The sequence below is a fragment of the Adelges cooleyi genome, unplaced genomic scaffold (genome assembly GCF_023614345.1).
Source record: "Adelges cooleyi isolate 19-005CV unplaced genomic scaffold, UGA_ACOO_1.1 ACOO_flye_CR_arks_rails_tigmint_CR_PRNA_247, whole genome shotgun sequence".
Lineage (NCBI taxonomy): Eukaryota > Metazoa > Arthropoda > Insecta > Hemiptera > Adelgidae > Adelges > Adelges cooleyi.
In genome coordinates this window covers 7,931,247-7,947,050 of record NW_026095912.1, presented here as the reverse complement: position 1 = coordinate 7,947,050, position 15,804 = coordinate 7,931,247, and the positions used below count along the sequence as shown (strand labels likewise).

The 15,804-nt window shown below is 28.9% G+C and overlaps 1 protein-coding gene across 8 annotated transcripts in view; it reads right to left on the bottom strand.

The window, feature by feature from the left end:
• Positions 1–9,253: 9,253 nt before the first annotated feature.
• The window catches only part of LOC126836340 (probable phospholipid-transporting ATPase IA), a 33,026-nt gene continuing 26,475 nt past the window's right edge, over positions 9,254–15,804 (bottom strand). For 7 of the 8 annotated variants that reach the window (XM_050569590.1, XM_050569583.1, XM_050569588.1 and 4 more), the window contains 12 exons: positions 14,709–14,905; positions 14,350–14,631; positions 14,135–14,287; positions 13,759–13,959; positions 13,535–13,693; positions 12,748–12,933; positions 12,401–12,658; positions 11,916–12,034; positions 11,530–11,664; positions 11,315–11,410; positions 10,859–10,950; positions 9,254–10,580 (listed from right to left, as the gene is read on the bottom strand). In XM_050569590.1, the coding sequence (XP_050425547.1) occupies positions 10,483–10,580; positions 10,859–10,950; positions 11,315–11,410; positions 11,530–11,664; positions 11,916–12,034; positions 12,401–12,658; positions 12,748–12,933; positions 13,535–13,693; positions 13,759–13,959; positions 14,135–14,287; positions 14,350–14,631; positions 14,709–14,905 (1,976 nt within the window). In that variant the 3' untranslated portion in view covers positions 9,254–10,482. The remainder of the gene's footprint in view (positions 10,581–10,858; positions 10,951–11,314; positions 11,411–11,529; positions 11,665–11,915; positions 12,035–12,400; positions 12,659–12,747; positions 12,934–13,534; positions 13,694–13,758; positions 13,960–14,134; positions 14,288–14,349; positions 14,632–14,708; positions 14,906–15,804) is intronic. The other variant, XM_050569591.1, reaches the window with a different exon arrangement.

Here is a 15,804-nt window from a genome sequence, read left to right as displayed (position 1 = left end):
CCACTGTATCTTTGCATTATGGTACGGTATTACACATACCATTGCAATAGCAGGAGACATGATTAAAAGGCGAAATTGGGGTCTCCTGACTCCTATCTAGTTACACCGGAGGACAACGAACAGACAACAAAATAATAGGTATGTGTACATCACATTTTCGGTCCCTCAGAGCCTTTTGTCGATTTCATTTTGTTTTGTAAATCAGCCGAATACCTACTACATTTCAGGAGAGATGTAAGGCCTTGGGTCTTGAAGCTTCCACAAATTATTGGGATTGGAACCTAGGCGATAGACCCTTATATTTTTTTTAGTTTGCTTTTATTACGGCATACAAAAAAATATATTATACAAGGCCCAGTTCGTATTGGTACTGGGTTGAGGTTATGGTTCTAGTACTTATATTTTGATAAACACTATATTTTTTTACTTATTTATGATCAATTTGTTAGTATTTCTATTGCTATAATGACAATATTATTATATTGTAATATTGTTAAAAAATAATTTTGTTGAGAACAGAATTTTTTGTTTGTGTTTTGTTATAGTTTCTTAAAATATTAATTTAAGGTTTCTGGTTATTACAATTATAAAGTAACACCAATTCTTTGGGGTTCATTTTGATTAGGTTTCAACCCTTTCCAAAAAGATTCTATATAAGAGATTAGAGTATTAATTTGATTGGTAGTTAACGGTATTTATAATTCACCGTTTTTATTCGAATTGATAATACAATTTAACTTATGGTCAATAAATGAAGTATGAACAAAAGAAATAATGAGAACAGTTGTGTTGTCTTAACGACAACACAACTTACCATACAGTGTTGTCTTCAATGGATAATTTCCCTATATTTTCAGGTAACTAAATTACTTTTAGTCTAATCTGTGGTATTGCTCAGTAAATCATCAAGTGTTCATTCTTAGGTATTCTCATTTTCTGGTTTACTTAAATAACTGCTTGCTTTTACGTTCTTTATGAGGTTTTTATAACACACATAATATGTAATATGAAAAAATATTTGTTTATAAGGTAAAAAAACACCGAGTACCTAATGACGTCAAATCGGTTAGTCGGTTTTTACTTTTTTTATATGCCGCAGCTCGAACATTATTCATTTTCTTTTTTATTTTAATGTATTTCTCCTGTAAAACATTCTTTATTTCAGTTTATTGTTGTCGTCCGCAATAATGCATTAGACTTAATAATAACAGTATACGAAGTGATCTATTGTGAGTAAATAAAATCAAAATTGGTGTTTTATGTTCTTCGCATGTATTGTTTTAATTAATATAGACAACGAGAAATCCAAAACAAAAGAGTTGGTGGTGCAGATAAGAGTATTAAATGTATCTTCCTATACAGATCTGTTTCGTTACTTATCCGAAGTCAAAGTCGACGAATATAAAATTATGAAGGCCCAATTGAGTCAAAATAATGATGGGTCAAGTATATCAGATAGAAATAACTGATTAAAATGTCGTTATACCAGAAATATATATTTACACAGACAATACAAATATCATACATAACAAAATCAATCAAATATAGTCCACACAAACATAAATCGTTCAAACACATATAGGGCGTTTGTAAGCATACAAAGCAAATGCTAAAGCTATTATTAATCAATTGTAGAAACCGACAATTTTTGTGTATTTTTTTTATATTTTATTTAGTAATGCGTATTTTTGTATTCAAAGTTTCTTATTATTGTTATTAAATCTGTTAATGATTATTGTAAAAACCAAAATTAATTTACCTACGTTTTGCATCATAATAATATAATCGGTAGCAAAATAAGCAAAGCGCTCAGGTAAAGTAAATGAGTTAAAAATTATTTCTGAAAGTCCAGTAAGACTGTATCAATTAAAATATTTAACAAAACAGGCGTGGCCTCTAGCGGTAAAATTACGAACAAGCTAAATTTCACCGCATGAACTACACAGTTGAATTACTAAAAACAAATAAGTGATTGTATCACATTTGAAAGCTTTGTATTAACCTAGGATCATAATCGAACATGTAAGTATAAAATAGACAAATGAAACTTATTACATTTTGTACAAATGTCTGAGAAAATAATATTTCTATCACTTTTTGTGAAAAACCCCCAAAAAATGTTATGTGGATAATTTTTAGATGTATCCATGTTTTCTTTTTTTTTAATCGCCATAAATAAAATTAAAAACATGCAAAAACAAGTTTTTATAACATATAACTTAATTTTTAAGTGAAAATGAGTTTTTTTTTAATGAGTTTTACTGCACTATATAGGTACTTCGTACTAGTAGGTATATTTTATTAAAATAAAATTTGAAAAAAAAATTAACTATATAACAATAATGAACAAAAAAACAAAACATAACACCTGGTTAATGAAAAATGTTATCAGCGCGCGTTACCTACCGCATTCCACTTCCCGTCATCAGTCATCCTCACTTTCAAATGAATATAACTTTTGAACGGATAAAAAAAAACCAAATTTTTTTTGGCAATTCTTTTTTAAAAATTATTTTGAACAAAATGGCTATCTTGAAAAAAATAAAAATATGTAATAAAAAAAATAAAAAAACTATTAAAAAAGTAAAACAGGTAAGTGCAATAAAAACTACGGTGCTTATAGCGCAAATGAGTATAAATTATTTAAAAAAAAAAAATTTCATAAATATTCACTAGAACAAAAGTTATTTCATTTGTCAAATCTTCGGGGGTACCCTGTATTTTGCAGAATTTAGTTCTCTACAAAATTATATATTTTTCATTTTTATAGTTTTAAAACTTTTTGAGTACGATGGAAAATCTAAATCGTTTTTCTGAATTTGGTTTTTTTACTTGTGAGCGAAGGAAATATTTTTAACCTAACCAAGATGTTATATAACATACCACCCGTATCATATATGCTCTGTACTTCAGAGCTGCAGCCATAATAATAATATATATAAATAATAATATTAATATTTACACAAAAAAAAAACCAAATAACAAGCTCCTCGATGCTTGTATAACACATGTACGAAATAAGTACACTCACAGAGTAGTATTGTAGACCATGATAACAATATAAGTTATAACACAATTATTAAAAGTACAAACAAACGTGCCGTTTTTTCTCTCGTTGAAATAACAAGCCTAAGAAAACGAAAGTCAACAACAATACCGCACTTACTTTTCTTTCATCTGCTATTTGTGTAAACATCAACCCCGTGTGTTATTATTGTAAATTCGTTATGATACGCAAGCAGAATGGAACAAGCCAATATAGTTAGGCCGCTTTTTAGTATTGTTTATTTTTCATAAATTATTAAAATAACCAAGAACTTCCCTAAAATGAAGAGTGGAATTATTTATTTTGTATACGCCTAAAAATGTATTAAAAATTTAACTAAAGCGATATTATGTTAAAAATATATTTTTTTGTTTTAATTTTGAAAAACAACTCAATAATTTACTTATTTCTAAACGACTACTGACATTTCAATTATTATTTAACATGTTTGTATCATATTTTCCCAAAAATGTTTACATTATAACATTTGGTAAAAATGTTTTGTTTTTTTTTTTAAGGTCTTTTAATGTAGTGTGTACAGTGTACGTACATTTGTCTTATGCTGCTGGGGTTTTTTTTTTAGAAATTGTTTGTCAGTAAACAATACAGTACTCGAGTCGATGACTTTGTAAATTGAATATATAAAAACAGCAAATACGTTATTGGAGTGTTATAAACAAAATAATAATAATCACAATCACAGCTATATAAAAAAAATACATCAGAATGACAATGGTACGCGTTTAACGGTCGTAAAAACGTAATCTCCCTCAGACTGTGCAGTGGCCGATTTAACGACTAGGCCGATTTAAAATTGTATCATACTGCTTTCTGTATGTATGCGTATAACGTCCATAGACCATGAATACATATATACAAATACAAGCAGACAATGATTTTACTATTAAATCGTATAACATTCTACGCGGATGACAAAGAGAAAACGATAAAAACTGGAACGACAAAAATCGTTTGCCGAGCCGGCGAGCACGGGTTAAAGCGTTGCACACGGGTGGCTGGTCAAAATCATAAAATGAAGGGACCAAAAAAAACATGGCCCATGTACATTAGCTAGTGCTATACGGTTACGTCAAATTCTTCGTGAAAATCTGACTATAAAATTGTATTTGAAAAAATCTAGCAACAAAGGATTAATTTGTATAACAACAGTTTGCAATTAAACTAGGCCCACTGGGATACCATTTCCCCATTTCTCTGTAGACTTTTCATACATTTTATATTCTATACAGTGTTCAGTACTCACAATACACGGAAATAACCACAAGGACTAAACTAACTGTCATAATATTTGTATACATTTCCCCTGTTTCAAAAATATATACATACAAAAAAAAGAAAATCTAAAAGTAACTGATTTCTAATGTTCGAAAAATAAAATATGTATTTTTATGGATATAATTGAAATTAAAAAAAATATGTATTAAACGTCCATTGATAAAATTAATAAAACAGAATATATTTTATGAGGGTATAAAGAAGGGAAGCAAACCCCCTTTAAGTCGGTCCTATATACTTTTAAGTAGCTTTAACCCTTTTTTATACATTTTCTCAGAAACAAAAATGTAGCCTATCTCTGAGTATCTATATAGTTGTATTATGGTAGTACTATAACGTATACGAACATGTAATATTCGAATTAAAATGGGACAAGTTTTATATCAACAAAATCGAAAAAACAATATGAAGTATCTAAGTAAAGTGACAATCAATAATGCTCGCAGATACACTTGTTGTTATCGTCAACTACAGCTGTCAAAACCCATAAGGCATTCCTCTACATAAAACGTGCACCGCAATTGTAAGTTTGTCAAGTACAATTTTTGAACTCCACAGAATATTTGTAGACTCTGTTGACGTTTGTCAGCCGCTTTCGCAGCTGTGTCTGTGCGAGGACCACTACACAACAGTTACAACTGTATTAAACTAATTGTGTGATTATGTCTTGTAACAGCGCTATACTTACAACTGCTGTAGGCTGAAGCTCCACGGGCCGGTCAATTTTGAGTGTAACATTGTCAACACCCACTTTGGTTGTGCCTATAACCAAACGCCATAATAAAATAACACTACAACGCCTTAGCTACAGAGAAAACTCAAATTTGAGTAAACCATGTGGCTGATGATCATAGTAAACCGTCACCGATATTGTGGGCAATTTTATCATTGTGATTATAATATTTTGATGATTTTACAATAAAAATAATGTATAATATTTTAAGTATATTTAACGAACTCGCGCAATAAATTCCCAAGCGTTGTGTCGTACTGCGTGAAAGTGAAATATCTAAATTATTATTTATGAACAAGGACGTTATGAACTTGAGCCCACATTAAAAAATCTATTATTTATTACCGGCATAGTGCCTAGAGGAAATATATTAATATTTTCTTGAGTTCGCATTATATTACATTTAGTAGTATTATTAAAAATATTATTACATAAGTGATTAAGTGATAGTTAATTGTCATTGACACCAATTTTCTTATTCAAAAATGTGTCCTATGCTTTCCTTGTATCCTAACGAAAATTAAAAAAGGTAACAACGCTGGTATATCCGATCAAGCACCGATTAAAAATATAAGAAACTGTTATTCTTATTATAAGTTATATTATGATTGTTTATAAAATTAAAATGTGTATTTATTGTAAAAGCTAAAATAATTACTCTTTGGATTAGTAACGCCTAATACATGGTTAATAAAGTAATAGACAACTTTTCAACTAATAAGAACACACTATACCTTAAATATAAATTAAGATTTTGCGAAAAATTTTTCTACATTACTTCTGAATAAATGGGTGGGTAGCGTCCTCTTCATATAAGCGCCTAATTTAAACTATAATATTATTTTACTTTCTGTTCAAGAACCCATCATTTCTCTACTTTCATCTCAGAAATATATATCTACCCTTCCTAAGCATAATTCTTAATTTCTTAGTACACTTCGTTATTTAAATAAATCTAATGGTAGTTTTTTGAAACCATTTTGTCAACGACTTGATGGACGCTACTCTTACTAAGCAAAATTTTTCTTACTTTAGCTTCCAGGCAACAATCACCCAGAGTACCAATGTAATAATTTTTTTTTAAATGCAAATAAAACGCAGATCTTGGAAATGTACTTACGGAAAAATACAAATGTCAAGTATTCTCCCATTAGATATACAAATAATTATATTTATTTTTAATGAGACTTTAACCGAAAATGTAGTACTTTTGTACCGTCATCATTTATGAATCTACATTTTGTAAAGAATGAAAGGGTAACGCGACTCTTATATATTTTTAATTTGATTTTATTGTAACATAATTTAAATATTAAAATAAGTTTTAAAGATCATAATCAAAATATGTGATTACATTTTCCTTTTTCTAAAAATATGTTGTTATTTATAGAATAGAATATCTCCATCGTAAAGGCTAAAACACCGATTTTCTATTTTATTCATAGGTATGGAAGTATAATTTTCTAACCTAACCAAATGCACTTTATATACTACTTTTCGTCAAGTAAAAATGTATTTCTACAAAAAAAGGTCACTTGATTGGAGAGTTTTTTTTTTTGGTTTTTTCAATTAGGCAGATCAGGTAAATAATGCTTTGATCTTTGTGTTTGCATACAAAATGAATTATTTTTTTATTGTCTATCGCATTCATACATATACTTTCCGGCTTTTGAACGTTCATAGACCAACCATAGATGTATGCCTACTATATGAACTGTTCACAATGGAACACTAGCCTTAACGAGTCGCTGCACTGGTCCAACCTCGATTTCAAATAACAGCATTTGTATACATTAACAGTGTAGTTTTTAAATCCAATTACTTTTTTATGTAAAGAACGCTCTTTGCTAATCCACCCACCCCTCCATGGCGCAAGTTTTCCAGGGACTTCCTTTTTCACAAGCTATTTTCCTCCGCCACTCCCCCTCAATTAGCGTTTATCCACTTGTTATACCTATAACGTATGAATATTGTACAATGGTGACCTTAAGTGTTCTTCAATTAAATTTTGTCCGAGTCAACAGCCAGCACGTTAGTTATACTTAAAGTTACCTACCGCTTGAGTATTATTATAATGCAATATAATAAAACACTTTGTGAACTAATATTGACATTTGAAATCATGTACTTCGTGTGTTATATGGTTGTTTCTCTTAGTGTTTTTTTCAATTACATTTAATATGAACATTATTTTATACACGAATTATATTTTTATTAAATTTTAAGTTTAGTTAATTAAACTTTAAACAAAATAAGGTAGTATATATAATGACTAATTGTCTCTCCCAAGTATTTTGACGTTTAAATTTGAATGGATGGATCATAATAGCAAAACAATTTTAAGTATGTACCTAATTATATAATGCGTTAACAATCTTTACATGCAAAAAAGTAAAAATTAACTAAAATAAAGTCTACAAATTACATTTAAGTACTAGTACCGGATACTAGCCGATTATAATTTCATGTAAAACCGAATTACCACTGTGTAACAAAACTAAAGAATTTCTATACACTCATAATACATCCATTTTGTAAAATTTGTATTGCTTAACCTGAAGATAATCTCATATTTTGTAAAACAAGTTATAATTTTTTTTTGTAAACCACTTCTAAAATTCTACAAAACAAGATTTTATTCTATTTTAAAAGTATTGTAACTAATATAAAAGTGGTTTTGTGATTTTAATAAGTTCTCATCTGTTAATAAGAACTAATCACTAAATTATTTTATGGTTGTAAAGTTTTGTCTTATACCAACCGCAAGAGCAGCCGACTGGCGACTACTTTCCGAGTTCAGTGTCTCTAGTTAAATAAAATAATCTCAACTAATCACAAAAATGTCTAAGTGTCTAAAGTGTAATAAATAAAAATATAATTAATGAAGACAGAAGACGAACTGTTCAGCTTGTGTAATGGTTTTTATTAAGGCTGTAAAGGATTAAATTGGTTAAAATAAACCTAATAAATTCGCAAATTCAAACGATTATTCAAGAAATCGATAAATTTGGTAAATTTATGAGTCTTAAATTTTAAGAATTTAATGAAAAACATTTACAAAATCTTTGTAAGGAAAATATAGAACTTGTTAAAAATTAAATTTAAAATGCAATTATTTTAGAGACATCAATTATTGATATCTATCAATTACTCTATCTTCATACAAATCAGTCTTATCATTATAAATACCCGAGTCCTAAACTAACCTAAAACAATAATATTGATGTAAAACAAATTTGAAATAATAGGCAATAAAAGAGTAGTAAAAGTTATATGAAATGATATATTACCTGCAGTCTGCAAACTGTATTAACACCTAACTAGAATTATAAACAAATACAATAAAAAATACTAGCCAATAAGCAACCATTAATGTATAAAAAAACAACTAAGTAAATTCCCCAAAACATGGATTACTAGTACGCTGAACATAATATACTAATAGTATACTAAATATCATTTTTTTTAAATAATATTTACAATATGTACATAAAAAAAATATACAATAAGAAAATATGCTAACAATGTTAGTAAATGACTTGTAGACTACGAGTAGGGAAGCTTATGATCTTCAACTAGTATTTTAAAATGTACAGAAATAATTTAAATAAAATTCTTAGTAAAGCTAAATTAAATTTTTACGGGATAAAAGGTAAAGTACTCTCCCTATTGCTATCTATCATACTCATATAAGTTACTAAAATAAGTATAAAGCATCATGTATAATTTTAAACATTTTTAAAGTTCTACTTGAAGCCGTCAAAGAATTTTGTTGAGTTATCAGAAGGAAATAGTAAATTTATAGTTCTTGTGTATAGCTTTGTACAATTATTTGTATTAATTAGTTTTTTTTAAGACAATTTGTAAAGAGTTTTACTGTTAATATGTACACCAGCTTCTTAGAACAATTAATTGTTTGATACAAGTCTGGGTTTATGGTAAATTATTTTTAATAGGTCGTATAGTGCTAATCTTGTTGTATGTTGTAATTGTGACTAGGCAGCGCTGCCCATTATTTCGTATTCTATTAAAGACAGTAATAATGTTTAAGTATTTTTTAACCAGCGAATACAGAGTGCTTCATTAAGGATACGACACTATTTCTCTTAAAATAATTACAGTTTTGTAGTTTTTTCAGAGCTATATCAACAAAAAAATAAAATAAATAAAAAAACTGGTTTATGATGATTGTTTTATAATCTCAAATAAAAACACATTAAAGATATAGGTTCAAACAACAACGAACAATAATGGTCATTTGTTTCGTCCGTACACTTACTGTTAGTATTAATACTTTACATACAAATTATTATTTTCTACAAAATACCACCGTTACACGTCTTAAAAATGGTTTGTAAAAAAGAAAGTCTGACGAAAATTTTAGTACAAAACGCTATTGTTTATATCACATAAATATATAAATAATAACTTATTAAATTTGAATTGTGTAATTAATGAAATATTTAGTAAAAGTTTTTTCTAATATTTTATTAACATTAAAGAGAATTACAGCTGTTTATAATCAAACACATTTTGAGTATAACAATAAATAATTCAAAAATTATTGCTAGACTGAATTACGCAAACAAAATTACTATTACCGAATGGAAAACAATCGATAACTGTATTAAAAAAAAACTTATCTTATCTTATAATACATTGTAGATCACAAAACGCGCTTAAAAAAAATGAATGACTCGTTTAGAAAAAAACAAATATTATTTTAGGTATATAAAAATTACAAACGATTGACAATAACAGCTGCCATATAACATAGCTATTAGTATGTTGTTAGCCAAAACAGCAAACTTAAAAACGTTATCCCATATTTTGTACTTAATATTGTGAAAGGCAAGTATTATAGTTTTAGTTTTATATATAAGATTATATAATAATAAGTATGTAAAAAAATATTACGATATATTTGAATATAATATTCAGTTATTATGTAAATATTTTTTAATAATAAATTATATATATATTATATTATAAATTATATATATATATATCCTTATCACAGTGATGTAAATACACTAAATAGTTACACGTAGATGATTAACAAAAAAAATAATAATAACAATAATGAAACACACAACACACACCTAACAATCTAAAACGGACGTACGCTATTATAATATTATTATGGTGTACACCCGTTGGTGGGAATTTGGTATAGGATCAATTTAATGACTAAAGTTAAGATAAAACAACATAATAATAATAATAATAAAAACCGTAAAAAATAATAGATATAATATCAACGATACAATAACAATAATTATATAAAAGTGGGTTTTAAATGAAATTAAAAAATATTAAAAATGTTATAATTATTTTTTATTGTTTGGACAATACGTCATCTGATTTACACAGCTGGCCAGTTAACACTGCTGATCAGAATTAATAGTTACACTCGTTCGGGGGTCCGTGAGCGCGTATTGTACGCTCGTATCATGTCCGACTGGCTGACGGCACCTCCTTCTTCTTGTGAAAAAGCGAAACCATCTAGAAAAACAACAACCAATCCGTCAGCATGGCCCACACCTGTCGTATTTCGATGACCACGGGAAAGGGAACGTGCTGAACCATTTTTTTAAAAAAATTTGTACTATTTACTTCAAAAACCCGTGCAGAAAAAACCGTTGTCCGTGCACAAGTACTTTTGTGTTCAATTATTAGAAATAGTATAGAACAAAGATAAATAGTATACAACAAGGATAAAACTGAATTAAAAAAAAAACAAAATTAAATATATTCTACAAGTCCTTCTCAAATTCACTTACGGTTCATTTCGACATCGCTGTTCGATTGTAACCGAGATTTGAAATTGAAAACATTTTTAACGTTCTTAAGCAGAAATGCCTTTTCATTTGTTCTAAAATAAACAAAAATAACAAACGTGCACATATTTTATTATCATACGGTGATCGCATTAAAGCCAAGGGACAAAAAATAAAATAAACAAATTAAAGCTTTTTCCAGTTTTTGCTCTAAACGGGTATCTAATAAAAGCGGTTGCACGCTGCAATTCAAAATATTTTTCAAACCATGAATGGGTTACTGGTTAGTATAGAATGACCCCAACGCAAAATATCCAGAACACAACAAACAATTACAACCAATAATTTAAAAATGTAAACATATCAAAAAATATTTATTAGCAAACTTTTTTTTTTTTAATGTACATAGTATTTAAAATCCTTAGAAGCACACTAGGTATCACAACAATTTACACAAACCTATGTTCCCGTATATTAACGGTAATTGGGTCTGTTTTGTGTAGTTCACTTTGCCGGAGTGCCTGAACAAGACTTTTGCCGAGAGTCTCTTTGAGTCTGAAAATAGGTTTTGAATATTATGTAATTTAATTTTGTCCATACAAGCAGATTACATAATGAGTTTGTAAATAATTTTACATGACAAAATATAAAATTTACACCTTAAAAATACTTACGATAGAATGGTCAAATCAAAACTCAAGACAGCGAATGGAGTAAATAGGAGTAGTGCCCAGAACATAAGTGATGATAACACCATTGTATCCATACCGGTGAAAATAGCGCCAACAGGCATTATTGGCCAAATGTGACTGAAATAAATAATGATAATAATAATGTCATCACGACAACTAATAATAATTAGTGTTTGGAAAGTATGTGTTCTAATTTTGTTACCATCTCAGTGAACGCGTTAATTAAATAGAGAATGATGTATAGCACCATGTTCAAATTTTTAATAAACATGAATATTTATTTAACATTTTATCATCAGTTAATTTTTTTAATGTTCCAAACACTGCTAATAATAATAAAATATACAACATTGTATTATACAACTCACCTGTATGCTACTAAAAATATAAACCACATTATGATGGAGCCCCAAATGGCGATGTGTACAATAAAAGACCACGACTGTATGTGTAGGCCAGCTTTAAGGCACACCACAATGACGACATACTAAAAAGCGTAAAATATATTAACATTAAAACTCAACAAATAAAAATTATCATAGAGGTGTTATTGAATGTCACAACTGGATTGTCTACACAAAACTTGACAAAAAAATAAGTAAAACCTTTGAATTTTTAATTGTTTAATATTAAGTAATTTGGCTAATAAAATATTTTTTTTTTTAATTAAACAGAAGCCGATGAAGAAAATGACCGGTTGGTTGGCCGGACAACCAACTCGTCATTTTTCAAATTACTCGTATTATTTTTTATAATATTAGTTATTATTTAAGAAGTAAGCAACATCTTCACAGATGTAAACAACCTCGTCGTAACATTCAAAAAATGTTCATCTACTGTATATTGCGCTTACCGTGTAAATGAAATTACCCATGAGTAAATAGCCACCTTCTTTACCGTGGGTCCACACGACTTCATGTTTTAAAGCAAACACGACTATCCAAAACAACAAGAACGAATGAAACAAAGCATTCACCACCCATATCCAAAATGTTTGAACATTAAACGTGTCTGCCGTCTTCGAGTAAAGTTGAGGATATTTTAGTCTTGTTTGTGCTGTGCACACTATGTCGAATATGCCCATCACCATTGGCGGAGCAGCTGTAAACAACTAAAATGGCGAGAAAAAATTAATAAAATATTGATCACGTTTACCAGACAAGTATAAAATGTGTACAAAATTACATTACGAAAACTTACCACGTTGTATAATCCAATTGTCCATCTCTCAAATATGATTTGTCCAGACCAACCGGAGTAAATCGCAAACCACAGTTCGATGATGTACAGGCAAATGTTTTTATAGAAACTGTACAAAATCAACTTTGACATTCTATTATAGTTCCACGCTCCGTGCACCAACAGTAACTTTAACAAGTACTTAAACTGTAAAATGACAAACGATTATATTGTTTTTATTATTATTATATAAAATATCTGCACATTATTATCACGGGCGTACTCAGAAATTTGCCGATGGGATAAGGTAAATAATGTGCAACAATATTATGCCGCTTGCATGATTGTTAATTAAAAGCTAAATGAATCAATAAGCATTTACTGCAATATTTTATAGTTCTTTTAACATCAAAACACCACAATATACCAAATTATTATGAATACTATTATTAATTGGTAATCTCCTACAAAATTGTTATTGATAATATATCAAAAGTACGTCTCTGTGTTGTCTTACAAATTAATGTTTATAACTATTTTTTTAAATATTATACATTTGTATAAGGTATTATTTAAAAATAATAATAATAATAAAAATCGTTAACACTTTTTTATTGAAAAAACACAAAAATCATGCAATACTGCATGATGAGGATGATAAATTTGAACGACCACCCCACTGGTTGACTATTAATTGAACATTATTTTAAAATTTTTATTTAACAAATGGAGGGATCAAGATGAGAACAACTTTTGCCAAAAAATGCACGCTTATGATCCTTATGATGATAAATATCAGTCGACTTACTTGAGCTATTGAATAGTCAGACGCACATGCTGCCTGCAGTCCCTCCACGCCGGAGATTCCAACACCGACATGAGCTTTTTGAATCATCGCAACATCGTTAGCCCCATCACCAATCGCAAGTGTCACTTGATGCGTGTTGGTTGTTACTAATTCTACTACCTGATTCAAATATTAATATTAGTTGCCACTTTGTATGATTGAAAAACTCTAAAAAAACTTTGTACCTCAGCCTTTTGCATGGGCGACACTCGACAGCAAATCACCGATTTACAATTCATGCATAACTCCAAGAAATCCAATTTAAGATCGTGGGACAAGGCGTGTTTCAGTGCTTGGCCGTCAATGACCAATGTAAAAGTATTTTCGGGGCTACTGGCAGCTGTGCCCAGCATATTTAGCTGATGACGCAGAGCTTCTCTAAGTTCCTTTGATTAAATTTCACAATCATTAAGTATTTTATCATTTATACCGAGGAACACTTTACTCAATTCAGTGTTTTGCAAAACATAAAATAAAGTAAATATAAAAATAGATGGTAAACTGTTTACCATATTTAATTTAACGTTGTGCAAAATCTCAATTAAATCAATTTATACTTACATCCAATGTAGTCTCGTTGAGAATTATAAGCGATGTGCTTTGTGAAATTAAATTTGTCGAGTAACCAATGTTAATTGCCGTTTCTTGTTTGTCTCCGGTTAGCACCCATATGTTAATGCCTGCTTTCAATAAAGACGCTATGGTTTCGGGTACCTTAATATAGAAAGTGAACCAAATTAAATAACCCGATTAATATTTGATGTCATCAAATGTACCTGATCCTGTAATTTATCCTCGACGGCCGTGGCGCCAAGCAATTTTAGTTCTATTTCAATTTTTTGAGCCACCTCGTCAATGGCTTCTTCTCGGCCTTTAAGTGTATTGGCAGCTTTAATGAAATCCTCATTCCATATTTTGTAGAAACTCTCAGAGATCTCTGCATATGCAAAACAAAGGGTACGGTAACCGGCATTTGCAAATTGATCAAGGTGCTCCAGTGTAATGTCTTTGTACGGATCGTCCGGAGAGAGACGTTCAAAAATAACAGTATCAGCTCCCTAATAATGCATACATTTGATTATTAACACATATTCGACATACAAATTGTATTGTAAGCCAAATATTATAACTTTACTTTGCAATATAAAATAATTTTTTGCCCCGGTGTTCGAACGATGACAGACATTCTCTTTCTACTACTAGTGAATTCAATCACATTCAGCAATTCGTACTCTTCTTCAACGTCCAAAGCAGTTATGTGGATTGACTTTGGCGTACGAGAATGGAATACATAACCTAATGACTGGCATCCTTTTAGAAGAGCTTGTTCATCTACAAGGAATAAATATCATCCGTTTACGTTAAAACTAATTGAATAAAAATCACAAAGCAATTAAATACACATAAAACTAGTTAAGATAATATAATGAAATTTAAAAATACCATGTAATAATAGAAGTTTAAAAAAAAAATTAATTTTTGGTTTTAAATTTACAAGTTTTAAGAGGACGTCATACTCTTTAAAAATAATCGTAAAAACGTGTTTATGGAAATGCATGTAGGTCAAAGCGAAATGTTCATAGAAAAAACATTCTAAAACCTGTAAAAAGAGAAGAACTTCGACTATTTTTAGAAAAACAGAAATTTTTCTTTAAATACAAATACTTAAAAAAGTACTAAAATGTCAGACTTGAAATATAAATTGTGAATGTTGGGTGAATAATATAAAAAAACCGACGAAGAAACCTAGATAAAGTTCTCATTGTTAAAAATATGTAAAAAGAATCTGTCTATAATTATTTAGTCAATAATACAGAATATGCGTAGCTACATTTAAATGATATTTTTTTCAAATCACTGTCAAGGATGCTGTGATGGTCCAAAAAAAATGAACTGACACAAAAGAGTCCTAATTACTGAACTAATAGATACACATCATAGTTCAACCTTAAAATTAAGGATTTAAAAAAATTGCCTATACCTAACTCCTTAATAAATGGAAATATGACGTCACCACTAAAAAAATTAATTTTTTGAGAAGTGATATCATAATTTAAAAAAAAAGTAGTTACTGTAAATAAAAATGATATTCTTAATTAGTACTAAAATATAACTGTTTACTTTTGACACATATTTACCTAAACAAAACTGTTATGATTGACGATAGGCCTCTTTTAATAAATATGATTCAATATAATAATTTTTTAAAAAAACTAACACTAAAGTGTACT